The 25453-nt window shown below is 50.8% G+C and overlaps 3 protein-coding genes across 15 annotated transcripts in view; 1 reads left to right on the plus strand and 2 right to left on the minus strand.

Annotated features, from left to right (window-relative positions):
* Nucleotides 1-2059, minus strand: part of ARMH1 (armadillo like helical domain containing 1) — a 41365-nt gene extending 39306 nt beyond the window's left edge. For 2 of the 6 annotated variants that reach the window (XM_084786613.1, XM_084786615.1), the window contains exon 1: nucleotides 1908-2056. The gene's annotated coding sequence lies outside the window, so the exon portion shown is untranslated. The other 4 variants (XM_084786614.1, XM_084786616.1, XM_084786618.1 and 1 more) reach the window with 3 other exon arrangements.
* Nucleotides 2060-2110: 51 nt separating this feature from the next.
* TMEM53 (transmembrane protein 53) lies at nucleotides 2111-18602 on the plus strand. Of its 3 annotated transcripts, none has more exons than XM_084786651.1 (3): nucleotides 2111-2294; nucleotides 14004-14125; nucleotides 17914-18602. In XM_084786651.1, exons 1-3 carry the CDS (start codon nucleotides 2222-2224, stop codon nucleotides 18565-18567), a joined length of 849 nt encoding a protein of 282 aa, XP_084642777.1. In that variant the 5' UTR covers nucleotides 2111-2221; the 3' UTR covers nucleotides 18568-18602. The 3 variants fall into 3 exon arrangements, with proteins under 3 accessions (XP_084642777.1, XP_084642778.1, XP_084642779.1); XM_084786652.1 differs by having other exon boundaries at nucleotides 2114-2282; XM_084786653.1 differs by having other exon boundaries at nucleotides 2161-2311.
* A 2378-nt stretch (nucleotides 18603-20980) lies between these two features.
* Nucleotides 20981-25453, minus strand: part of RNF220 (ring finger protein 220) — a 226181-nt gene continuing 221708 nt past the window's right edge. For all 6 annotated transcript variants that reach the window (XM_084786562.1, XM_084786563.1, XM_084786564.1 and 3 more), the window contains 3 exons: nucleotides 22771-22879; nucleotides 22568-22642; nucleotides 20981-21881 (listed from right to left, as the gene is read on the minus strand). In XM_084786562.1, the coding sequence (XP_084642688.1) occupies nucleotides 21810-21881; nucleotides 22568-22642; nucleotides 22771-22879 (256 nt within the window). In that variant the 3' untranslated portion in view covers nucleotides 20981-21809. The remainder of the gene's footprint in view (nucleotides 21882-22567; nucleotides 22643-22770; nucleotides 22880-25453) is intronic.

The following is a 25453-nucleotide window of genomic DNA, read 5'->3' on the forward strand; positions in this document are numbered from 1 at the left end:
ACTGGCTGAGCCATCTCCCAGTGGCTCCTCAACTGTTTAAAGTGAGATGTTCGGGCTGGAGAGATGGCTCAGAGGTTAAGAGCACTGTCTGCTCTTCCAGAGGTCCTGAGTTCAATTCCCAGCAACCACGTGGTGGCTCACAACCATCTACACTGTGATCTGGTGCCTTCTTCTGGCATGCAAGTGTACATGTAGATAGGGCGCTCATTTACATAAAATAAATAAATAAATCTTAAAAAAAAAATAAAGTGAGATGTTCTACTTTTGAAGGGGTCATACTCTTTTTCTTGTCCTCTTTCCCCTATAATTTTATTTTTTTTTACCTCTTTGTTGGATCTCTCCCATCTGAACAAAAGCTCATACTCCTAGTGGTTGCCAATAAATGTCAAAATGCCTTCAAAGTATCCCGTCTCTTTTTTTCCTCCTGAGACAAGTCTCATGTAGCTCAGGCTAGTCTAAGACAAGTCCCTTGTAGCTCAGGCTAGTCCAAGACAAGTCCCTTGTAGCTCAGGCTAGTCTAAAACAAGTCTGTTGTAGCTCAGGCTAGTCTAAGACAAGTCCCTTGTAGCTCAGGCTAGTCTAAGACAAGTCCCTTGTAGCTCAGGCTAGTCTAAGACAAGTCCCTTGTAGCTCAGGCTAGTCCGAGACAAGTCTCTTGTAGCTCAGGCTAGTCTGGAACTCACATGCAGCTGAGGACGACCTTGAAGCACTGAGCCTCCTGGTCCCACCTCTCAAATGCTGGGCTCACAGGGCTATACCACCACGCTGTGAGCCTCCTACCCATTTCTCAAGCCACCCAATCTTTGCTTCCTGAAATGGCACTTGCAAAGGTCACTAATAACTTCCTTGTTTGTGAATCCAGTATCATCTTTGAGATTTTATTTACCTCCCTAACACTTTTAATCACGACCCCCCCCCCAACACTTTCCTCCTTGGCTTCCATCTCCTTGGTACCATACACAATCTTTCCCCCATCACTCAAATAACATTTTTTTTTTCAAGGCGGGGCTTCTCTGTTGCCCTGGCTGTCCTGGAACTCACTCTGTAGACTAGGCTGGCCTCAAACTCAGAGATTTGGCTTCCTCTGCCTCCTGAGTGCTGGGATTAAAGGTGTGTGCCACCACCACTGGGCCACTCAAACAATCCTTCTCCCAATCCTTTATCCAGGCTCTGCATTGTACTAAGACACACATCCCACCTGTCCAGTCCTCCCCTGCTTAAAGTCCTAGAACAAACTCCATGCTGTCCTCATGGTAAATCCAAGGCCTTGCACTCCCCAGTATGAAACACCTTGGGAAATATATTCCCGTTGGCATCGTCTATCTCGAAGTTCCAGGATGAGGTTGGAATCAAATGCTGCCTTGGGCTGTTTCTTTTGCATTAGTCTCCCTTTTCCTGTGTGGTCAGAGGATGCTTTGATGTCTTTTGGTTTAAAAAAATTTTTGTTTGTTTGTTTGTTTTGTTTTTCGAGACAGGGTCTCACTACGTAAGCTCTGGAACTCGCTGTGTAGACCAAGCTGGACTAGAACTAGCAGAGATCCACCTGCCTCTGCCTCCCCAGTGCTGATGTGTGGCGGCTCAGTACCTATTTACTAAATGCAGGACACCTGTACTCGTCTAAACTACTCGGACTCATCCTTGAAAGGGGATTTCTTAAATGATTACCTGAAGACCCCCTCCCAGCCAGGCAGCCAGTCTCAACCCCACAGGTGGAAGGACCGGTTGGCACGCGCCTCCTTACGCTGTTTTGTTCGTTTTTCTGCCTCCGGCCTGGGGACTGTGGCTGGTGACGGAGGTAGCTGTAGTTAGAGGTGCCAAGTTCATGTTTTCTACCAGGTACGAGAAGGCAAAGTTCTGCGGTGCCGGCTACAGACCCACAGTACTTCAACTCTCCCACCGACTCTTACCTTCACTAGGGACGCTCCAAAAGCTCTGCCCCACTGACCAATACTTGATCCAGATCAAGAGAGTCAGCCAATTGCTGGGGCCCAAAGACAGGAGGGGCGTGGCGTGGTTGCTAGGGCCGGGCTACAGGGTGCCCCTGGAGGCTCGGAGAGACTCGGTGGTTGCTAGGCAGGGAGGTCACAGAGCGCGACTCGATGATTGGGCAACGCCGGGCGTGGGCGGGGAGGGGGGCGTGGCCCGGCGGCGTCCCGCCTTGGCGAGGTGAAACTGCTGGAGTTCCGGCGGGAGGCCCGTGCTGACGGCCCGCACCTTCACCATGGCCTCGGCCGAGCTGGATTACAGCATCGAGATCCCGGATCAGCCCTGCTGGAGCCAGAGTATGGAGACAGGTTGGGGAGGTGGCCAGGTAGCGACGCCCCGCCCGCCCTGCGGCCCCGCCCCCCAGCGGCCCGCCCCCTCCGGGGTCCCACTGCGCTGGATGGAGCTTGCGGGGCTTGCAGAACCCCGCCCCCGTGCCCCGCCCCCCCCAGCCGACTGAGGGTCTTTCTGTTCCCTGGCAGGTTCTCGAGGCCCGCGTTCTGCTTCCCTTTGTAACTGGAGGCCCCTCGAGGCTCACTCTAATTCTTTTGTTTTGGATTGGGCTTCCCACTTCCCGCCCCTCATCTGCAAGTGTGGCTAGGCCCACCCTTCATTTTTCCAGAACGATTGGAGTCCTGGGGGAGGGAGCCTCTAAGTCCTCAGAAAAGCCCAGGGACGCAGCCAGCCTTGTCCTCTCCTTCTCCCTTCTCCTTGGCAGTAGTTAACAGAATGATCTGTTAGGCGGGGCTTGAACTCTGTCGAAATCCTATCTCTTCCCTTTGGTAATTGGATGACCTTGGGTGAACTTTCAACTCCGAATTTTAGTTCCCCCCCCACCCGCAGCAAAAAATGAGGAAAAATTGCTGGTTGCACAACTGAGATTATTTGTAAAGGAGTTGGCATACATGCTGATGGAAGTGAGTTTAGTTGCTGGCATTTAGAATTGACACTGCCTAACACCTACAGCCGTATCATTGAAATGGATGTGTGGGAGGTTTGCGTAAGAGAAGTGGCTTGTAGAGCGGTGTAAGTTGTCGGACAGACCAGAGAATGGAAAGTTGTTCCCATTGGAAACTGGCAGAGGAGGCTTGGGGTCTAGGTGGTGCTCTGCTGCTTCCTCTCTTTGGTCTGTTTGTAACACCGTTTCCAGCCCGTTGCCCCTCACTTGTCCATCTCTTCCTAAAGCTTCGTTAGGGTTGCTTCCTCCAAAAGCCTTCCCCGGCCCCTCCGTCCGCCCGTGTGTTCCCCGCTTGGAGTCTAGGATGGAGCAGCAGCCTCTCAGCTCCCAAAGCACGCATGCTAATGCTGCCACTGTTTCCCCCTAGAGCTGGGTAATTGGCCTTATAGATATGAAAGGATTTTGCCGAGTTTTGACGTTAGCGTGAGATGGCAGGCAGTTACCGTTGCTGTCCTTTAAGAGCCATCGGCTGCAAAGGGCTGGCACTATTTTCTGCGTGGCCAGGAGGTTAGGGATTCTCTATACACCCAGGGGGATGGACATAGGCCTATTTTTTTTATTTTGGCCGGACTGGGGCATTGAACTCAGGGCCTCATGGGTGCCAAGGCAAGTGCTTTGCCACATTACAATTTATTACGTATCTATTTATTTGTGTGTGTGCGTGTACACCATAGTGTGTGTGCACAGGTGAGGGGACAGTTGGTAGCCTTGTGGGGCTGGAGCTCTGACTCAGGTCATGTGGTCGCCCAGTGAGGGCTTTTCCCTGTTGAGCCATCTCACTAGCTCAGCCCTCCCCGATGACACTCTCTCTTGTTCTCTGGACCGGCCTTGGACTTGCTCTATAGCCCAAGTAAACAAATACTGTTTAACCTTTCCCAGTCGCTAGAATTCCAGGCATGTGCCATTGGCACTGGCTTTGGCAGATGATAATGATAATACTTATTATTTGATTATTGAGACAGGATCTCTCTATGCAGTTCTGGCTGTCCTGGAATTCGCTATGTAGACCAAGCTGGTCTCTAACTCACAAAGATCTGCCCGCCTCTGCCTCCCGGGTGCTGAGATTAACGGTGTCAATTCCTTCTCCTGGCTTTAGCAGAGTATTGAATCTTTTTGTTTTGTTTTTGTTTTTGTTTTTTGAAACAGGGTTTCTCTGTGTAGCCAGGCTGTCCTGACTCACTTTGTAGACCAGGCGGAACTTTAACTCGCAGAGATCTGCCCGCCTCTGCCTCCCGAGTGATGGGATTAAAGGCATGTGCCACCACCGCCTGGCTGAATCTTTTGTTTGTTTGTTTGTTTTTTGAGATAGGGTTTCTCTGTGTAGCCTTGGCTGTCCTGGACTTGCTTTGTAGACCAGGCTGGCCTCGAACTCACAGCGATCCATCTGCCTCTGCCTCCTGAGTGCTGGGATTAAAGGCGTGCACCACTACTGCCCAGCCAGAGTATTGAAAATTTCTGAGCCACGTATTTCTCCTGTGTCAGGTAGAAATAATAACAACCCTCTAAGATCGGTCAGTAGGGAAGATGCTGGACCTGTGTGCCCGGAACTGAGTGGCTGTTCTGCCCGTGCACCTCCTCCCCTGTGCTTCCTGTTGTTGCTTTAGGAGGCCGGGACTTTAGAACTGGAGACTACCCCGCGTCCCTGTGCAGGACCTTGTGTTGCTGGCAGGATGCTTTCTCCGGACTCCTGGGCCTCTGGGATGAATTGTTAGAAAGCACTTTCTATTCTTGAACCACGTTGTCCTTTATGTCCTTTCAGCACTTGGTGTCCCCCGCCACTGGTTTTGGTTGTTGGTGCCTCAAGTGGTTCGTGTGTAGGCGCCCTGCAGAGAGCTGTGGTTTTCTGGAGGGAGGGGATGTGGAAGCCGGTGGCTTCACAATTACGCAGATACTATCTAGAAAGTAAGCCCTCTTCCTCTCCAAGGCACAGCTTTGCTGCTTCCTTGACTCTTTGCGCCAAGAGGAAGTACCTCCAGGGCACGGTTGTTTCTTCTGCTTCCCCCCCAGAGGTAAGCTGGAGGTCAAGGAATGTTTCCCTAACAGGAACCCTAACGGGGCTTGCGTACTGTAGTCTCTGGAGCCTCTGGCTTCTTCTTGGCAGGCTGGCCTGGCTGCCCAGAATGACTGTCGTTGGAAGGCACGGGGCAGAGATTCCCTTTCCTTTGCGGTTGTTGTTTACTGAGGAAGTGTGCAGGATGGTCACCCATACTTAGTTTTTGGGAATTGCCTCCTGCTTCCCCTGAATAGGAAATCAAAGCCACAGAGCGCTCCTCAGTGAGTTGACAGCGAAGTGAGCAGCCTGTGCTAACTGTGGGGCGGTGAGTGGTGGGCTGGAGTCATTCGGCCCTGAGCTTTGGTGGGCAGGTTGGGCAGACTGTCTTCCAACAGCATGCTGGCCCTACAGAATTCATAGACAATTTCAAAACAGCTCTCTCTCTCTCTCTCTCTCTCTTTCTCTCTCTCTGAGTCTACAGAAAGCCTCAAGGCAATCACCACGGGTGACTTGAGGGCTTTCAGACTTTCTGAGTCTTTTGTCTGTGACTGGGAGGGTCAAACTACCCAGATCTAGCCGATGGACAGGACATTCTCCACCGTTGAGTGGAGAGTGGGGAGAACTCTGGTGCCCCAGTTTTGACCACATCCCCTTGATGGGGAGGCCTGGTGGAAGGATAGCAGGCCACCAAGAAGAGACTTGATACCCTATGAGCATATACAGGGGGAGGAGGTCCACCTCAGTCACAGTCATAGGGGAGGGGAGTAAGGGGAAAGCGGGAGGGAGAGAGGAATGGAGGATACAAGGGATGGGCTAACAATTGAGATGTAATATGAATAAATTAATAAAATATTTAAAAAAAAAGACACGTAGCCAGCCATATCTTGAAGCTCAGGAAGCCTTTGCTGGCATCAGGGGAGCTGTGCTGGGTCCCCAGCATCAGAAGGGGCCTGTGTTGAGGGAGTAGAGTTTCCAGAGGGCTGTCAGGTCCGTGATGAACAGCAGATAGCGCCAAAGTAAAGGCCCTGGAGGAGAACGGGGAGAGGACTTGCTGCAGAGAGCAGGAGCCTAAGGGAGGTTGTAGCAAACTTTGGATAGAGGAGAGCCAAGAACCTCAAGAGGTGGCCAGGCCAGGTGACAATCCTCGCACAGGTGAGGCTGAGGCAGGAGGATTGCAATTTCAAGGTTAGTCTGAGCAAGACCCTGTCTCAAAAGAAAAAGGAAAAAAGAAAGGAAAGAAAGAAAGAAGCAAGAGGGGACAGTTAATATTTGTTCCTCTTCTTACCTGTAGGACCTAAAAGCTGCTGTGACTGCCACCTTCTTTCAAAGTATTCCACTCATTTATTTAAAGACCACTGAACATAGCTGGATGGCCCACGCCTTTAATCCCAGCACTCAGGAGGCAGAGGCAGGTGGATCTCTGAGTTTGAGGCCAGCCTGGTCTACAAATTGAGTTCTAGGACAGCCAGGGCTACACAGAGAAACAACAAAAACAACCTCTCCCCCAGCTGCCCCCACGAAAGCAAACCAAACAAACTCCTCCTCCCAAGGGCCTGCTGCATTGCCCGTGTTTCTGTTTCAGGCCTTGCATTGAAGTCTAGACCCAGTGTGCCCTGGTGTAACACGGGTCATCTTCTGCTGTTGACGATGCTGTGCCCCACCCACACGCCAGCCCTCTGAGACCCTCCTTTCATTGTATCTTCACTGGCACCCTGGGAGGAGGGGCACCCTGAGTCGTGGCAAACAGATGAGGGGGTGCATGCTTATGAGTGAGAGCATTTTGGCCGGCTAAGGGTGACCTGAGGAATGCAATGCCACAGCGAGAGCTGTACACAAAGGGAGTCTGCAGAAATAGCTTTATTCTAGCCTCAAACCCGGAGCAGCATCATGTCCAGTAATAGGACATTGGTCACCGTAAATTATGAAAACGTTCTACAGCTGCTGTGCAGCCACCAGGAATAATGCTGTAAAAATATATAAACTGACAGGGAGGGATGCTCACAATATATTGCTGGATGGAAGAAAGCAGGCACAAAGAGTCCTATTTATTTCATATTCATTTTCTACCTTTTCTACAGAGGGCATGCAGCAAGGTAATAAGTCGTTTCACTTACTGAGCTCTTTGAGCCGGGTACACCGGCGAGCCTTCCACAGTCACAGTATTGGCCCCGTTTCACAGACAGAGGAGCTGGGCTTTAAAAGACTTTGTCTTCGGTCTGTTTCACAGTCACAGACACAGACTGACAGGACTCTGTACGGGGTGGGGGTCTTAGATGGAATGCAATTCTACTATGTTATTTCAAAACTCTAAATTTAAAATAGTTTGGATTAAATATGGGGGCAGTGAGACTCTAGAAAGGATTTCTGGAGAGCAGGGGGGACGGGAAGTCATTTTCTTGCGTGCGTTTTCAAAGCACACAGGTTCCTCGTGTTTTGATTCCAGCTTCCCATTAAAACCAGCCGGTGTCTGCGAGTCCTCTTTGTCTTCCCTACACGCCCCCGGGATGTACACAATCTAATTTATGCCTTAGTTTATGACTCGAACTGCTTGCTGTACAGCAGACATATTTGTAATTCTTGTGTTTCCAATGTCCTGTTTTCTCGACAGATGACAGGCAGCCCGGGAGACTGAGTTATTTTGTAGCCTGCCCAAGACGTGTCAGGGTAGAAAAAGAATGGTTCTTCATTCCCAAGGGTTTCTGGGTATCGCTGCCCACACTGGCCTGGTTGCTTTGAAATGGTATTGTAACTTTCCTTGCAAAATCGATACTCTCTGATTTGCAATCTGTGTTTTTGCAGGATCACAGAGTCTTACATAGGATAGACAAGCTCTACCCCTGAGCTGCACCCCAGCTCCATATTTGTCTTAGGAGAGGAGTCAAACACTCATGGGGAAAAAAAAACCCTGTAAGCCAGCTGCAGTGGTGCACAGCTGTAACCCCTCACTTGGGAACGAAGGGCAGGAGGACCAGGGGTTCAAGGCATCCTCAGCTGTGCAGCGAGTTCAAGGCCATGAGACCCTATCTCAAAAAAGAAATTGCCCCTAATTTCAGAAAGATTTACCATTAATACTGGATGGGTTTTTTTTTTTTTGCCATGTATAAGATGGTCATATGTACATTCTTCTGTGATAGCACTTTGCAGCTTTTCCCGTTACTGTTTTTAAAAATGATATTGAGATGTAATTCATGGGTCATAAAAGGTGTCTTTTTTAAATGTACAATTCATTGATTTTCAGTATATTCACATAAATTTGAAAACATCAATAGGATCCAATTCTGGAAATTTTCACACTGAGAAGGAAATCTTGGACTCATTAGTGCTTATTCCCCGCCCCGCCTTCTAGCTGTTGACAACCACGTCTGCCTTTATGTCTCTATTGATTTGCCTTTTCTGGCTATATCTAAGTGGAATCATATACTACCTGACTTTTAGGCTTAACTCCTTCCACTTAGCATGGTGGGGTTTTTGTTGTTGGTGGTGGTGGTTTTTTGTTTTTGCTTGTTTTAGTTTTTGGAGACAGGGTTTCTCTGTATAGCCTTGATTGTCCTGGACTTCCTTTGTAGACCAGGCTGGATTCGAACTCACAGAGATCCACCTGCCTCTGCCTCCTGAGTGCTGAGATTAAAGGCATGGTGTTTTTTACTTACTTTTTTTTTTTAATTTTTAAAATTTTGTGTGCATTAGTATGAAATTTTCAGATCCCTTGGGAATGGAGTTACAGACAGGTGTGAGCTGCCATGTGGGTGCTGGGAATTGAACCTGGGCCCCTTGGGAGAGTAGACAGTGCTCTTAACCATTGAGCCATCTCTCCAGCCCCCTAGCATGGTGTTTTTAAGGCTCATCTATACTATAGGATGGGCAGTACTTTATTATTTTTTGTGGCTGAATAGTATTCCATTGTATGGATGTCCACTTTTCACATAGTGTGAATACTACTACTATGAATATCGAAATCCAAATTTTTTTTGTGTGGACCACTGTTTTGAGTTCCTATGGGCTACCTTAGGAGTGAATTATTGGCTCACAGGTAACTCAATGACTAGTTGTGGTTGTTTTGAGATAGATTCTTAGTGTTAGTTAGGGTTACTGTTGCTGGGATGAACCACCATGTCCAAAGCAATTTGGGGAGGAAAGAGTTTATTTGGCATACGCTTCCAGGTCACTGTTCATCACTGAAGGAAGTCAGGAAGGGAACTCAAATAGGGCAGGATCCTGGGGACCAGAGCCGGTGCAGTGGCCGTGGAGGGGTGCTGCGTACTGGCTTGCTCTGCCTGCTTCTTATAATACTCAGGACCACCAGCCCAGAGACGGCACCACCCACAGTGGGCTGGGCCCTCCCCCAGTGATCACTAGTTGAGAAAACGCCTTACAGCTGGGTCTCATGGAGGTGTTTCCTCAGTTGAGGTTCCCTCCTTTCAGGTGACTCTAGCTGGCGTCAAGCTGACAGAAAACCAGCCAGCACAGTGTTGGTGTGCATGGCAGGCTGACCTAAAAGTTCGATTGGCAGCCCACCTTGTGCCTGAACTCACAGGTCTCCTGCTTCCCCTTGGGGTTCTAGTGTGTTTCAGTGCTGTGCGGAACCACCAAACTGTTGTCCTCTGTGACTGTATAGTTTTCCCTTTCGACAGGAGTGTAAGAAGGCGTTGCTTCCTCCCATAGGGTGGGTGATCCTCTGCCTCTGTGGTTGTAGCTCTTCTCGTGAGCACAAAGTGGCTTCACTGTAGTTTTGACTTCTGTTTCCCTAATGACTACGGAGTTAAACGTCTTTCCGTGTACTCATCACCAGCGGTTTGAGCATCACGTCAGCATCCATGTAAAAGGCTGCGGATGGCTCCACACACGCTCGGGTAACCCCAGTGCTGCGGATGGCTCCACACACACGTTTGGGTAACCCCAGTGCTTGGGCAGCCCTGGGGATAGGAGGCTCACTTGCGATCTCTGGCTGCCAGCTTTGCTCTGGGTTCGGTGAGAGGCCATACCTCAAGGGAACAGGGTGGAGAGTGACGTAACAGATGTCCTCCTCTGGCTTCCATGTGCGGTACCATAATCACGCACGCGCGCGCGCACGCACGCACGCACGCACGCACGCACGACAAGGGACTGTTCTGCCCATTGCTCTGTCCTCCAGGGTCCCAACCCGAGGACGGCCTACGGTGTGCGACCCAGATGGCTTATCACAGCCCTGCAGAACCTGCTCAAAATCTCAGCGTGGAGACTCCTTTCTTGTGCTCTCGACGGGGCTGGCCTTGTTTTGCGCCCACTGGTGGACATGAAATCCAGTGGCTAGACCTCAGAGAAGCCATCTGGTGGGAATTGGTAGCTGTTGGTTAACCTGGCAACAGGCGTTAGCCTGAGCTGCTTGGCCGACAAGATTGGGCTGGTCCCCACCCGCGTAGTTGGGTCCTTCGGTGCTGTGCTGCAGAAGACAGAGGCGAAAGGGGATAGGAACGCTGTGACTGGAGTCCCCTAAGTTATTGGGGCCTGGAAGCGAAGGCAGGTGCCAGCAGGGCGCCGAGGGTCTGGCAGCTTCTGTTCCACCTGGCCTAGAGCCCTGCGGGTGCGGGCGGTTAATCTCTGAAGGCCAGATTCGCCTTCAGAGAGCAGGGACATTGAACTTTTCAGTCACATTAATTTCCACAGGAAATTGTTGTCTTCCTTTTGTCCAAAGGTTAGTGATTTATATTTACCATCTTCTTAACTAGCCTTGAAATTTACTGTTGCCGGGTGACCCCAGCATCAATAAATTTCAGGTGTCGGCTGAGCATAGCCAAGTGGCTTGGTCCTTGGAAGGGTACATACCGGGCCCCCTTTAGAGCCCAGCTACAGTCCTTGTGCGAGTGCCCCCACAGAGTGGGCGTCACCTACCTTTCAGGGGAAACAAGGTAGTGGGACATGGTTTTAGGGAGGCCTTTTCAGGAAGGCATGGTGCGGGCAGCTGGCTTGTGCGCCTAAATACATCACTGAAGGAGGCAGGCTTCCAGCTATGGACGGGGCTGGCCTGCCTCGTGGTGTTGGGGGGGCAGGGGCGGGGGCGGGGGGGGGGAAGGAGTCGGGGGCGAGGTTTAAACTTTGTAAATACAGGCTTCAGTCTTCTCTTGCCAGCACAGGGGGGCGTGGCCAGTCAGTCAGCCTCCTGCCCACCACCTAAGTTGTTTTACCCAGTTGTGTGTGTGTGTGTGTGTGTGTGTGTGTGTTTGTTTTTTGTTTTTGTTTTTGAGGTTGGGGGTTATCTCATGTGCCCCAGGCTGGCCTTGATCCTTGCCTTTACTTTGTAGCTGAGGATATCCTCTTGCCTCCACCTCTGGAGAGCTGGGATCCTAAGTGTGCACCGCTGTGCTTACTTTATGCTCTGTGGTCCTGTGGATCTAACCCAGGTCCAAACGTATGCTAGGCAAGCAAGCCCTCTGTCCACTGAGCCCCAAGCCCTAAGATCCTTCCTCTCCATCTGTTTATAGATTAGAACAGAGGCTAGCAAACTTTTTCTGTAAAGAGACTAATATTTTAGGCTTTGTGAACAATTGATCGCCCTCTTTCTTTTTAAAGTTTTAAAACCTTAATTAATTTTAGCAAGAATAGTGTATGTTCATTTTAGTAATATGACAAATACAAATAAGTAGAAGAAAAATCATTCATCTTTCACAAGTTTATATGTGCATATATGGAACATACAAAGGTACTCTTTCAAAATGATATTATCCTATTATTTTGTAACTTTTCTCATTTTGCATCCCATCAGAAGCTCATCTTTTTTTTTCACAAACCAGTAAAGCTCTTTTATTAAAAGCTAGATTGATTCAAATATAATCAACAGTAAGATCCAGACAAGAAGAGATACATCTAAAACCACTAACAGTAACAGATTCAAAGTAGGAAGACGGGCAAAGATATATCAGGAAAACGCTAATAAAAAGAAAGTTATGCAGCAATGGAATATCAGATTAAATAGAAACCAAGGCAAACTACATTAACTAGGGGTGTGGATGGCTTCTATTAGCTTTCCAGCGCATCGCTGGGAGCTTGTTTCTCCCTCTCCTAATCTCATCTGTTTCATCCACTCCTCAAACATATCTTCCCTGCTCAAATGCCTGTTGCGTAGCTCCTCCTTAAAATCCTGAAGAGACTGAATCAGCCTCGCCCTCAAAGTTTCTTCACATTTCTCCTTCTTATCTGGCTCTCGCCCCTCCTCTGGCGGTTCCTCAGGCCTGGGCTCTCCCTCTGGCTTTGGCTCCTTGTTTTCTGGTCCTTCCGTTTTCTGGCAGGCTTTCATCTTGCGTGTGCCTCTCTTCCTTCCTGGCTTCTTTCTGCCTGTTCGTGAGTGCAGTTAGTGCAGGGACGGGTCTGGCTGCTTTCTTTTTCCTACTTACCTTAGCCTGAAGAGGTACTAAGAACAAACATGCAGGATTCAAGCAAGCTGTACCCCCCTTGGCTGGCCTTTCATGTCGCCACCTGCAAGGCTGCAGGGAGCTGGGTACCCACGCATCTGTGCTGCTTTCATTGAAGGTAGCCATAGACAATAGATAAATTGGGTAAGAATAGCTATGTTCCGATGTAACGCGTTTATTTATTCATTTTGAGACAGGGGCTTATGTCACAAAGGCTAGTCTCAGATGCAGTGTGTAGGCAAAGGTGGCCTGGAACTTCTCATCATTTCTGATGCACTCCCCAGGTGCTGAGTTAACCAGGTGTGTACTGCCATGCTGGGTTTATAATGCTGGGGACCAAACCCACACTTTTGCACATGCTAGGCCAACACTTTGCTGAATGAGCTATACCCTCAGAGCCCTGACAAAGCCCTGTGTGTACCCATGAGCCCCCGCACGCACAATCCTGTGCATTGAACGCACAACTTTATTCATGCCAGGCAAAGTGTTTGTCACTGATCTACAGTTCCAGATACCAAATGAGACTTTTTGTAAATTTACAGATATTTATTTATTTATTTTTAGATAAAGTCTCTTTATGTAGCTTTGACTGTCCTGGAACTTAGACCAGGCTAGCCTTGACTCCCAAAGATCCGTGTGCATCTATCTCCTGAGTGCTGGGATTAAAGGCATGCACCACCATGCCGAGCTATATACACAGATTTAAATTTCATCTAATTTTTTTTTAAAGACTGTGGTTTTCCTATGTAGCCCAAGCTGTTCTCTAATACTCAGTCCACCTGCCTCTGCCTCCCAAGCGCTGGGATTAAAGGCTTGTGCCTTTGATTTTTTTTTTTCCTAGCTATTTAAAAATGTAAAATGTGGGGGCTGGACATGGTGGTACATACTTTTAATCTTAGCACTCAGGAGGCAGAAGCATGTGGATTTCTGTGAGCTTGAGGCCTGATCTACATAGTGAGTTCTAGGCCAGCTAGGGCTTATAGTAAGACTGTGGGGAGAGAGAGAGAGAGAGAGAGAGAGAGAGAGAGAGAGAGAGAGAGAGAGAGAGAGAGAGAGAGAGAGAGGAGAGAGAGAGAGGAGAGAACGCGCTTGGGCTTGAAGTAGCTCAGTGATAGGGCTCTGTGGGGCCCTCAGTTTGATTCCCAGCAATGTAAACAAAACAAAAACCACTCCTGGAGCTGTAGCAGTGGCTCATGGTAGCGTGTGCGCTGTGGAAGCAGGAGGACACCCATCAGAATTGGGCAGGGCGCCACGCAGCTGTCCCCCAGTGTCGACGGGCAGCAAAGCCAGGCGGGGCTCTTGGCTTTGTATAGCCTTGCCTGTCCTGGACTCACACTTTGTAGACCAGGCTGGCCTCAAACTCACAGAGATCTGCCTGCCTCTGCCTCCCAAGTGTTAGCATTAAAGTCATGTGCTACCACTGCCCGGCCTGTAGTTGTTTTTTAATGAAAGCAAGCCAGTCTGCTTTAGCTCCTTGGTCATGGTTCCCTGGGCTGGAAGGTGATTTATCCTGAAAGGGCATTTGAGTTACTAAAATGTGGTGGCATGCAGTCATGCTATGGTACCTCTGCACAGAGGCCTACAAACGGTAGTGGGCTGGAAGGCAGGGACAGGAGCCCACAGCTCTAGACTGGCCAGAACCCCATTCTGCCTCTGGTGTTGACAGTCCCCATCTGTATTTCAGAGACCGACCCCAGCGAAGATGGGAAGGAGGCCAGGACGCAACAGCCTGTGGTGATTCTCTTGGGCTGGGGTGGCTGCAGGGACAAGAACCTGGCCAAGTATAGCGCCATCTATCACAAAAGGGTGAGTACTGCAGGCAAGTGCTGGCCCAGGGGCGGGCCTCTGCTGCCCGGGGCTGCTTTGTGGGCAACTTTACGCTTGGTTGCTTCACTTTTGTGCTGGAGCAAAGGTTGACCACCCACGTGGCAACCCTCAAGCGGTGCCAAAGATGGCTGTGAGGAGGACAGCGGACTCATGGGACTTTGGCAGGGTTATACTGTGCTCATGCGGTCGATCCAGTCAGTCCCTCACCTGTCTCTTCTTCCCTCAAGGCCTTGATGTGTTCCCTAGTTTTGAAGTAAGCCCAGACCCCATGTCCTGACCATGCCTCTTTGGATAGCAGGAGCCAGAGCAGGGTGCACTGGTGCCTGGTTTTCTTTTCTTTTTTTCTTTCTTTTCTTGTCTTGTCTTTTCCTTTTCTTTTCTTTCTTTCTTTCTTTCTTTCTTTCTTTTTTTTTTTTTTCCAAGACAGGGTTTCTCTGTGAAGCCTTGGCTATCCTGGACTTGCTTTGTAGATCAGCCTGGCCTTAAACTCACATCAATCCACCTACCTCTGCCTCCTGAGTGCTGGGATTAAGGGTGTGCGCCTCCACGCCCGGCTTGGTAATGCCTGGTTTTCTAGCCTCTCTCCCTCTCTGACTAGAGGAGTTTAGACACTGACAGTGTCCTTCCCGTTCCCATGCCGGGAATCCGAGGGTCTCTCAGAGAAGAGTCTCACTCCCGAGGCTGCTCTGAAATCTGGATGAGAGGTTGTGGTGACCTGCAAGACCCCAGGAGGGCCTGTGTACATTGTGGAAAACCGCCCTCTACATGTTTGCCCAGATCTCCTTTTGGAAGCAGCCTTCAGCAGCTGTGACAAAGTGGACATGGTTAAGGGGATGCCTGAGACTTACGTGGGATCGTGAAGCTAGGTTTGCCATTAAGAAAGACCTTTGCTGCTGGGCGGTGGTGATGCATGCCTTTAATCCCAGCGCTCGGGGAGGCAGAGGCAGGTGGATCACTGTGAGTTAGAGGTCAGCCAGGGATACACAGAGAAACCCTGTCTCCAAAAAACCAAACCAAACAAACAAAAAACCCACAACAAACAAACAAACCCCCCCCCAAAAAAAAGAAAAAAAAAGGGAAAGAAAAGGAAGAAAGAGGGAAAGCCTGCCCACACTGCAGAAAGAGGGAAGGGAAGATTGGAGGTGCTGGTCCTGGAAGCCTGAGGTAAGTTTGGGGGGCAGGGGTTGGTGACTAGGGTGCAGAGCAGTGTGGGGCAGAGCAGGTGATGGATTCTGGAGCTAAGAGGGGGAGGAATGGTAGGGTACCAGTAGCTCAAGAGTGGGATCAGGAATCACCCAGGGCCACACCAGGTGCAGGCTGCGCACCTTCTGGGTAAAGAGGTGTGTGTCTGAGACAGGAACAAAAGAGAACCCATAGGTTCCAGGGCAATGAAACACTAGGAGTGTGAGGAGATAGTGAGAAGAGTTTAGGGGAGCCACGAGGAACCCAGACTTAATGAAGCGATTTCTACAGGGAAAGGGGAGTGGAAAAAAAGAAAAGAGAGAGAGAGAGAGAGAGAGAGAGAGAGAGAGAGAGAGAGAGAGAGAGAGAGAAAGCAGGCAAGCAGGCCCGCCCACACTGCAGGGGAGGGGAGGGAGGACGGACAGGGACACCCAGGAGGACACGCCAGGCCATAGGAGCCTGTACAGGAGGTCGGCTTTTGTTATGTGGGCAGAAGATGTGAGGAAGAAAGTGGGTGGAGGTCCCAGGGAAAAGAGGAGCTGAGGTCACAGGGACAGTGACAGTGTTCCTGAGAGGAAGGGTTGCCTTCGCCTCTGGCAAAGAGGACAGGGTGACAAAAAAGTTTTCCAGTCTAAAACGCCATTTTTTTGTTTTTTGTTTTTGACAGAAAATAGCTGTATCCTATTCTCCCATCTAGAGGATGCTTCTGTGTAGACTGTAGGGTGTGTGTATCCATCTAGAGGATGCTCCTGTGTAGACTGTAGGGTGTGTGTATCCATCTAGAGGATGCTCCTGTGTAGACTGTAGGGTGTGTGTGTCCATCTAGAGGATGCTCCTGTGTAGACTGTAGGGTGTGTGTATCCATCTAGAGGATGCTCCTGTGTAGACTGTAGGGTGTGTGTATCCATCTAGAGGATGCTCCTGTGTAGACTGTAGGGTGTGTGTATCCATCTAGAGGATGCTCCTGTGTAGACTGTAGGGTGTGTGTATCCATCTAGAGGATGCTCCTGTGTAGACTGTAGGGTGTTTGTGTCCATCTGGGTTTCTCTGTGTACTTTTGTCGAGATATGATCTAGTATTTACTGTGTGCAGCCTTGCTTTTTTTTTTTTAAGACCATGAAGTCCACCTTGTCATGTTAATAAGTTTTATTGCATGCAGTTTACAATCCATGACTGGCTACCCAAGTCACATGTCCCCAAAGCATCTTATACAGCAGATATATCCAACCCCAGAGTCCCATCCAGGCTTGTACACTGCAGCTAATTCTTTTGTTCCTCAAGCTTCTATGTCCTTTCTTGTGACTTTCGGCTTACTGAGGGGAACATGCATAAGAGTGTATAACGCCACCTGCTGTTGGGGGAAGAGGAAGAGGGGCCTTCAGCAGCCCTTTCAGAGCTTTAGTGCCTGTGTGGCTGGAAGCCCAGGGGTCTGTGGCTGCTGACCGTGGCTGGCCTTTCCTGTGTGGCCATGGGTCATCTGAGAGCTGTGCCCACATGGCTCCCCTTGATCCTGTGAGGATTTGCTTCCTGTCACAAGCTGTTCTTGTCACTTGAGATTTCTCTGTGTAGCCCTGGCTGTCCTGGACTCACTTTGTAGACCAGCCTGGCTTCAAACTCACAGAGATCCGCCTGCCTCTGCCTCTTGAGCGCTGGGATTTCAGGCATGTGCCACCAGCTGAGATACAGTTTCTTTTTTAAACTTCTACCATAACCTTTGAGGCAGGTCCCAGTTATAGATAGGGACACAGACAGAAAAAGAAGTAAATTTCTCTTTGTCCAGACAGTTAGTAAGTGGTGGGGCCAGGACTTAAGCCCAGACCTGCCTGACCCCAGAGCCTGCCCAAGGGCACCTGAGAGCTAAAGGTGTACACACAGGCAGTGCCCATGTGGAAGCTGAAAGGGAGCCTGGGCACAGATTTTAGGATTTAAGAACAATATTTTGTCTTTCTCTCTCTCCCTTCCTCCCCTCCCCCCTCTCTCCCTCTCTCCCTCTCTCTCTGGTCTAGAATTTCAAGGTGAATGTGATAAGTGGTCTTAAGTCGAGGAACCAGGTAGTTAAAGGTTAACTCCCCAAATTCAGACAGTGTGGCCTCTGTTTTCAGGGCTCTGCCACAGGGAAGAGACAGGACTGCGAGGCAGAGCTGGCCCAGCTGCGCCCCCTGGTGGTCAAAGCTGATGGGCTTGCGTGCGATCTCTCGGGCTCATGGGGTTGCCTACTGGTGTGCAGGAGGTAAGGACAGGGCTAAGCAGCTACAGCATGGTGTAGCCAAGCCCCCTGGCTTTAACCACGCAAAAAGGACAGCCATAAAGGGAACTAGAGTGAAGACATTTTCTTCTGGTCAAATCAGATGTCTCTAAAACGTGCCCTCAGCTCCAGGCTTCAGATACCATCCCTGGCTAGAGAGGCACAGGGAATCCTAAGCCAGGGCTTGAGCGCACTTCCTGGGACGCACCTATACCTGCAGCTGGCCAGCTAGCTACAACAGAACTCCGTGGACATGAGAGCTCCCGGCTCCTTCAGCGAACTCGTGTTCCATCATCCCACCGTATCCCTGGGACTGACCTTGCCCCTCTTGTGTCTCCAGGGCTGCATTGTGATCCGCTACACGGCCCCCTGGCACATGGTCTTCTTCTCCGAGTCCTTGGGCATCCCCTCCCTTCGCGTGCCGGCCCAGAAGCTTCTCGAGCTCCTCTTTGACTATGAGATTGAGCGGGAGCCTCTGCTCTTCCACGTCTTCAGCAATGGGGGCGTCATGCTCTACCGCTATGTGCTGGAGCTCCTCCAGAGCCATCAGCGTTTCCGCCATCTGCACGTGGTGGGCACCATCTTTGACAGTGGTCCTGGCGATAGCAACCTGGTAGGGGCCCTGAGGGCCCTGGCAACCATCCTGGAGCGCCGGCCCGCTGTGCTGCGCCTGTTGCTCCTGGTGGCGTTTGCCCTGGTGATAGTCCTGTTCCATTTCCTGCTTGCTCCATTCACTGCCCTCTTCCACACACACTTCTACGACAGGCTTCAGGACTCAGGCTCCCGCTGGCCTGAGCTCTACCTGTACTCCAGAGCTGATCAGGTGGTCTCAGCCGGGGACGTGGAACGTATGGTAGAGGCGCGCCTGGCTCACCAGGTCCTGGTGCGCTCAGTGGACTTTGTGTCCTCCGCACATGTCAGCCACCTCCGTGACTACCCTACTTACTATACAAGTCTGTGTGTTGACTTCATGCATAATTGTGTCCAGTGCTGAGGTCCTGCTCCAGAAATAAACGCTGACACCTTCAACCCACATCTGTCCTGGGGAACTTCTGGCATGGCTGCTCCCCCCAGTCCTGGGGTAGGAGTGGCAGGGCAGGTTTCTGTGGGGTAGCCTTGTAGTCACTTGGACAAATGCGATAGGACACTGGTTCTTAGTTTGGGCTGTAAAGGGTTAACACTCTGTGTGTGTGTGTGTGTGTGTGTGTGTGTGTGTGTGTTAGCTCAGTCTGTCTCACTATACCTGAAAAGTAAGCCAGGCCGTGGTGGCGCATGCCTTTAATCCTAGCACTCGGGAGGCCGAGGCAGGCAGATCACTGTGAGTTCGAGGCCAGCCTGGTCTACAAAGCAAGTCCAGGACAGCCAGGGCTACACAGAGAGACCCTGTTTCGAAAAATCCAAAAAACAAAACAAAACCAAAAACTATTCCTGAAAAGTTATACTCGTTCTCAGAATTGAGTTTGTGTGTGTGTGTGTGTGTGTGTGTGTGTGTTGTGTGTTAGCCCAGGCTGCCTCAGTCTGTCTCACTATGTAACTGAGGATGACTTTGAGCTCCTGATCTTCCTGTCTCTACTTCCCAGGGCCCAGGACTGCAGGCACGGGCCACCATGCCTGGCTTACTGTTGGTGTCTTGAATGGAAGGTGCTGAGGAGTAGCAACAGGGAGGCCGGGGAGCAGGGCTGTGGCCTCTCTCTGGAAGGACAAGCTCCACAATGTAAAGCACTGTTGTCACCTGGCCTGTCACTGTCACTCAGAGCGGCTGTCTCTGACCTTGTGCTCTGGGAATCTGACGCAGACACCAGATGCGGTCTGAAGATTTGGGTACTTGGGACCCGCCTGGTGCCACACCACTTTGTTAGGGAGCCAGTGAACCTGAGGGATTTGATGGCTGTGTAATTAAGGGGCAGGCTAAGTGAGGAGCAGAAAGGCTGCATGTTCACCAGGAGGGAGGGTGTGTTAACCCTGATAGCTTCAGGCTGAAAACACCACCTCCATTTCCTCAGTCAGTTCCACTTAGTCCCCTCCAGGAAAGACTGCGGCACCACCTACTGCACAGCAGCACAGCTGCACAATTCTGGACACAGTAGGTAAGGTATTCAATAAATACATTTGTTTGAATGAACTTTCTGTTATCGAGGGACTTGAGTTTGAGAGAACTTTCAAAGTTTGACAAGCAGCTTGAAATCTGCAGTGGGAGGAGATTCCTAATGTTCTCTGGGTGATAGGTCCTTAAGTCTCCAGAGGCCAGTCTGCAGGGCATCAAACCTTTGGGGCCTCTCTGCCTCTGCTGAATCCTTGGGAGATGTGGGTACATTCCTAGCCATGGCCAACAGGTGGCAGTGTTGCCTGCACCATGAGACAGCGTGCTTTGTGGCATGGCCTCACTGTGTTAAATGTGCCCTATTAGAGTGTATGGCCCCTGGGGTGGGGGTAAAGCAGCTGGCCAGGACCCAGAGTCCAAGGCAGAGGAAGGGGAGAACAGAGACCTGAAAGAAGTCTGGTCACCACAAACTGACCACTGAAGTGTATTAACTCTTGCCAGGCCTCATCAGGGCTGCTTCACCTCGCAGTGGAAGCCATGTCATCTTGATTTCAAGCCCTAGGAGCTATGCTCAGGGTATCTGGTGACACCAAGCAGGGCATGAGGGCCCATGAAGGGTCTTGCTGGGTTCCAACAAGGAGGTCTCACAAAGAGGCAGGGGCTGCCAACTGATCTCTGTAGTTGTGTGGGCACCCAGAAGTGGGTAGCTAAGGCAAGGGTTTGAGGTGGGAGGTGAAGCCCGCTGTGGAAATGTGTCAGGAAGTTTGGGTCCTGGCTCTTGAGTCTGAGCAAGCATCTTTTTCTCATGACATTTCTCTGGTGAGGGCTCACGGGGGCTGTGGAGCTAACTAGGTGTTCAGTACTGGCTGCTTAACAGCATTCCTTTACTTGAGGATCTATGTAGGAATTACAGCTGGCTACAGAGAACCGCGAAGGAAGAGAAGCAGGAAAACTCAGCAGGCACCCCATGCATATTTCAGGGGACTGAGGCTCAGAGCTTGTTTGCCTTGTCTGTAGCTGTTTCTGCCCTAGGTTGGGGGCTAGAGCTTGTGTCCCCTCTGTACCCCAAGCTCTGACCCCGCTTGTGATTAATGAGCTGACGATTCCACATCGATAAGGAATTAACCTAGAGCCCCTACCCATCAATAGCCAGGCGCCCAGATCCTCAGCCCCCCCCCCCCACCTGCTGGGATGCTCCCAGGCGCCCAGATCCTCAGCCCCCACCCCCACACCTGCTGGGATGCTCCCAGGCGCCCCCATTGCCCCTGTGTGGCTTCACACACCAGTTCATGCTGCACAGAATGACCCTCTTCACTGCCTCAAGTCACCACCTTCCCATGAGCTCCTTTCACACACAGACAGCAGCTGGTTTATACTGGTTTAATCCATGTCAAATGTAGTTTACAAAGGGAAAGGACAAGTACCTTTGTATAGAATATACAGACACAGCATCACACCATAGGGCCCACAGGAGAGGCAGGGACAGCACTTGCCCCGGGAGCAGCACTTCTCAACAGCAGGCTGGGCAGCCAGGCACCCTCAGCAGCCCAACCATTCCTGCTCGGTCCCATTTTCACCCTACCCCGGCTCCTCATAATGAGCCCCATGAGCTAAGACTAAGGAGAGGATCATATCCCTCGGGGCACATGCCCCATGTCTGGGAGAAGAAATATACACCACTGAACACCGAGCACATGGGAGAGGGAGGGACGCCGTGGGGAGGGAAAGGCAGGCACCTTAAGAGGCGGGTGGGCCGAGCCCCCAGCCAGCCCTGAAGGCAGCACTGCTTCCAGGAGTCATTAAAAAAAAAAGAAGAAAATCATACAACCAAGGGGAGGTGGGAGGGGGCAACGTGTCCCGTTTATACACAACATTGTAAACATACACAGTCTATATTACATGTGCTTCAGCCTGGTGTTGGCATGTCTGTCGGTCCGTCTAAGGGATGGATCTCAGGAGCCTTGCCCTGCTACTCCCCAACCCACCTTCCTGCCCCGCCCTGGAAACAGCCAAAAGAGGCACGGTCCCCAAGTTCAGAAGGGGCAAGCAGGCAGGGCTGTTCCACTGTGGCTCCAGAGTCCTCTATGTGTGTTTGGGTGTGTATGTGCATGTATGTACATGGTGAACCTGTGTGCAAGTATGTACAAAGGGAGAGGGGATCACTCTCCGAGGCAAGAGCTGCCTGGACGGCTCGTTCACAAGTAGATCCTCCGCAGGTCTCCGGGCGCTGTGATGGTGTTGCACTGAGGACAGAGCTTCTTGGCGCCCTGGAGAGAGAAGGGGACTCCCTTACACACAGCAGGGTCCCGTGTCTGTGCACTTGAGCACTGGGCCTGTAGCCGTGTCTGTGCACCCGTCTGTGCTGGGATCTCATCCTGTCAGCCAGGCTAGAGATGCATGGGCTGCCTCTGAGCAGGCAGACATGCTCCTGTGTTGGGGAGACGCCAGGATCAAACCGCCTGGCCAGCCCCACAGCAGGAGCCCCGGTAATGAGAACAAGGCTGGGTCCAGCTGTGGCTGCCTCGGCCCTAACGAGATTACACGCGGCCTTTGATCAGGACACAGAGCCCACGTCCGGGCCTTTTATTGCTGTCTCCGGGCGACATTTTAATGGCTATGCCCGAGCTAAGAACAGGGCAAGAGCAGAAGGAGCTTAGTAATGGGAGGGGGAGGGGCAGAGACCCTGGTCTGGCTTACCCACCACCAGCCTCTTTCTGACCTGGGCTCTCACCAATACCTGTGCTGTGCTGGGAAGAAGGGAGCATGCCGTGAGTGCATGGAGGGGAGAACTGAATAAACCCAAAGTGAGGGTGCAGACGTCGTCAACTGGGGGGTGAAGTCCTAACTTTAGGATCCTCCTTGCCTCCCCCAAGCAGGTGCAATCACAGATGTGAACATCTGGACAATGCCTCTAACAGCTGCCCACCCACTCCTCGGTTTCATGCCACCTCACCAGAGTCCGCAGCCAGCACTCTTCACAGTGCACATGCCAACACTGGATCGACGTCAGGGGCATCGAATATGAGTCCTAGGGCAGAGAAGGGGTTGCTGAAGTAGGCTCACCCTCTGAGAGCCCAGAGACAGCGGAGACCCTTCCTAACCCACGAGGGGCACCGATACCTGACCAAGAGCGTTTCTTGATTCCTTCCTACTCACCATGCAGATGAGGCATTTGTATCGGTCCCCCCGAGATAGCTGCCGTTCAAGCTCTCTGACCCGAGCCTTCAGGGCCTCAAATGTAGTTACAGCTGAATCTTCAGTGATTCTGTAAAGACGATGCACAGTGGGGTAGCAAGGTGGTACCTTCGGCCCAGAACCACACACAGAACCCCAACATCTCCACCTGCCCACTGCTCCCCACAGAGCTAGACTCAGCTCCCCTGCAAGTCCACCAGATCAATGGCAACCACCAGCAACCCCTTCCTCACCTCAGCTTCCAGAGTTGTCGAGTCTTCCTAGTGTTCTGCAATCTCCACTCCTGCTCTCACCACACATTGCCATGTGGTGACCCTTATGAGTTTGTCTTGTTTTTTTGTTTTTAAATGATTTCCCCAGATATACTAGCACATGCCTTTAATCCCAGCACTTGGAAGGCATAAGCAGACAGACCTCTGTGAGTTTTGAGGTCTGGTCTACAAAGGGAGTTCTAGGCTAGCCAGGGCTACACAGAGACCTTGTCTCAACATAAGCCAAACAAAAAGTCTCATGTAGCCCAGGCTGGCCTCAAGCACTCTATATAACTGAGAATAACCTTGAAATTTAAAAATTAATCTTGAAATTAATATTTATTAAGAAAAAAATTTTGGGGAGGATATGGTGGCACACACCTTTAATCCTAGCACTCGGGAGGCAGGCGGATCTCTGTGAGCTCCAGGCCAGCCTGGGCTATAGGGCTAGTTCCAGGCCAGCCTGGGCTACACAGAGAAACTGTCTCAAAAAAAAAAAAAAAAAAAAAAATCAAAACAAAATTTAATTTTATGTGCATGGGTGTTGTGCCCGTGGAGGCCAGAAGAGGGCATCAGGTCCCAGGAGCTGGCGTTACAGAGGATGTGAGCTGCCATGCAGGTGCTGGGAGCTGAACCCGAGTCCTCCTCTGGTGGAACAGCCAGTATTCTGACATTGCTGGGCCACCTCTGGCCCCTTTATAATTTTTAAATTAACACACAAAGTATGAAATTTCATTGTGGCATTTTTTTTTTCTGAGACAGGGGTTCTCTGTGTATCCTTGGCTGTCCTGGACTCGCTTTATTGACCAGGCTGGCCTTGAACTCAGAGATCCGCCTGCCTCTGCCTCCCAAGTGCTGGGATTACAGGCGTGCGCCACCATGCCCAGCTTTCACTGTGGCATTTTAAGAGTACTTCCTGCTCTTCCTTCTTAGTGCTGGGTTATATGCAGGACTTTTAACATGCCATGGAAGCGCTCTCCAATTGAGCTCCGCTCCCATCCCCTCATCCTTACGATTCTAAGGATCACTTTATTAATCTAAACTCAGCAAGGCCAAGTTCCCTGAAGGTGGAGGTTCACTTGCCGAAAACAAAAAAACAAAAAAAATCCAAAAAACCCTATTGCTACTGACTACTCACTAGTGGCACAATTCTACGTGGGCATGTGAGCATGAGAGAGCATTTGCCAGTCCAACTCAGGGAGAAGCCAAGAGATGTGGGGCCTAACTGTTCTAGGGAGTCTTAAGCCTGCGATCTACGAATGAAACATAAACCAGGCAGCACAGGGAACACTTGGTTAGGATCCTTCCTACCCCTCTGAAAAGCAACAGCACCAAGCAACACTGCAGGAAGAGCTGCTTCCGGGAGCAGAACAGACAGTGGTCCTGGGGCGTGCCTTAAGGAACGACAGCACTGGACACACAGCCAAGACTTAGTAAGTACTATTAACTGCCGGGGACTTTTACCCAGGAACTGTGAGAAGACGCTTATTTTACACGTAAAGAGAGAGGTAACCCTGCCCAGACTGAGCCCACGGTGCTTTCAAGGAGAGGACAGTAGAAAGAAGAAAGGCTAAGCAGCCCATGAGCCCATGCAGGCTGGGAGCAAGAATGAGAAAAAGGAGCCGCCTCAGCCAGCAGCAGGAGCCAGTCACGAGCCCCTGGGGTTAGGGGTGGGATAGGACAGAACCGGCGAGGGAGTGGACGCTTCAGGGGGACCCGCACAGTAATGGGGTAGGCGTGCACAGCATTCTGGAGGAAGGGGGCTATTCCCATGGGAGACAACTGTTCACAAAGCTGCAGAACTTACAGGTGGTCTGTGACTACTGGACACAATGCCAGAGGGACTACAGAGTGTGTCATGGGAACATGTTTATTGTCTCATGTTTTGAGATTACGTATCTCAGGCTAACCTCAAATTTAGTATGTAGTTTAGGTTAGCCCCAAACCAATGGTCCTTCCTCAGCCCCCAGAGTGTGGGGCTTACAGGAATGCACTGCCATGCCTATCTGGTAGGCCTGACATTTAATGCACAACAAATTTCAGTCTCTATTTTCTTCCCTTAGGATATCAACATCAATGCAGAATGTGACTCCCTGGTGGCCGTACACGATGGGCCCGTAATTATCTACCCCATGTCTCCAGGGACACTGAAAAGGCTCGGGCCAGTTCCTTTTCATGGTGGCAGGACCCCTGGAGCTCCTGGCTCACTCTCAAGACTCTGGGAAGTCTTCACTCTCCTTCTCATTAGCACCCACACAGCTGGTTCCTTTGGCATTTTGCTCAATGCTGTATGTACCATCCCTGTGTGGATTGTTGGTAAATCTTCAACATAGCTGGGAAGCCATGCTGTCCCAGCTTTCTCTCCAAGGACCGCACTCTAAGGTTAGCCCCAA

This window comes from Acomys minous (assembly GCF_964271855.1).
Source record: "Acomys minous genome assembly, chromosome: 6".
Taxonomy (NCBI): domain Eukaryota; kingdom Metazoa; phylum Chordata; class Mammalia; order Rodentia; family Muridae; genus Acomys; species Acomys minous.

Coding starts and splice junctions, on each gene's coding strand:
- TMEM53 (XM_084786651.1), top strand. CDS start 2,222: ATGGCCTCGGCCGAGCTGGATTACAGCATCGAGATCCCGGATCAGCCC. Junction 2,295..14,003: donor GAGCCAGAGTATGGAGACAG/GTTGGGGAGGTG, acceptor TCTGTATTTCAG/AGACCGACCCCAGCGAAGAT. Junction 14,126..17,913: donor GCGCCATCTATCACAAAAGG/GTGAGTACTGCA, acceptor TTGTGTCTCCAG/GGCTGCATTGTGATCCGCTA.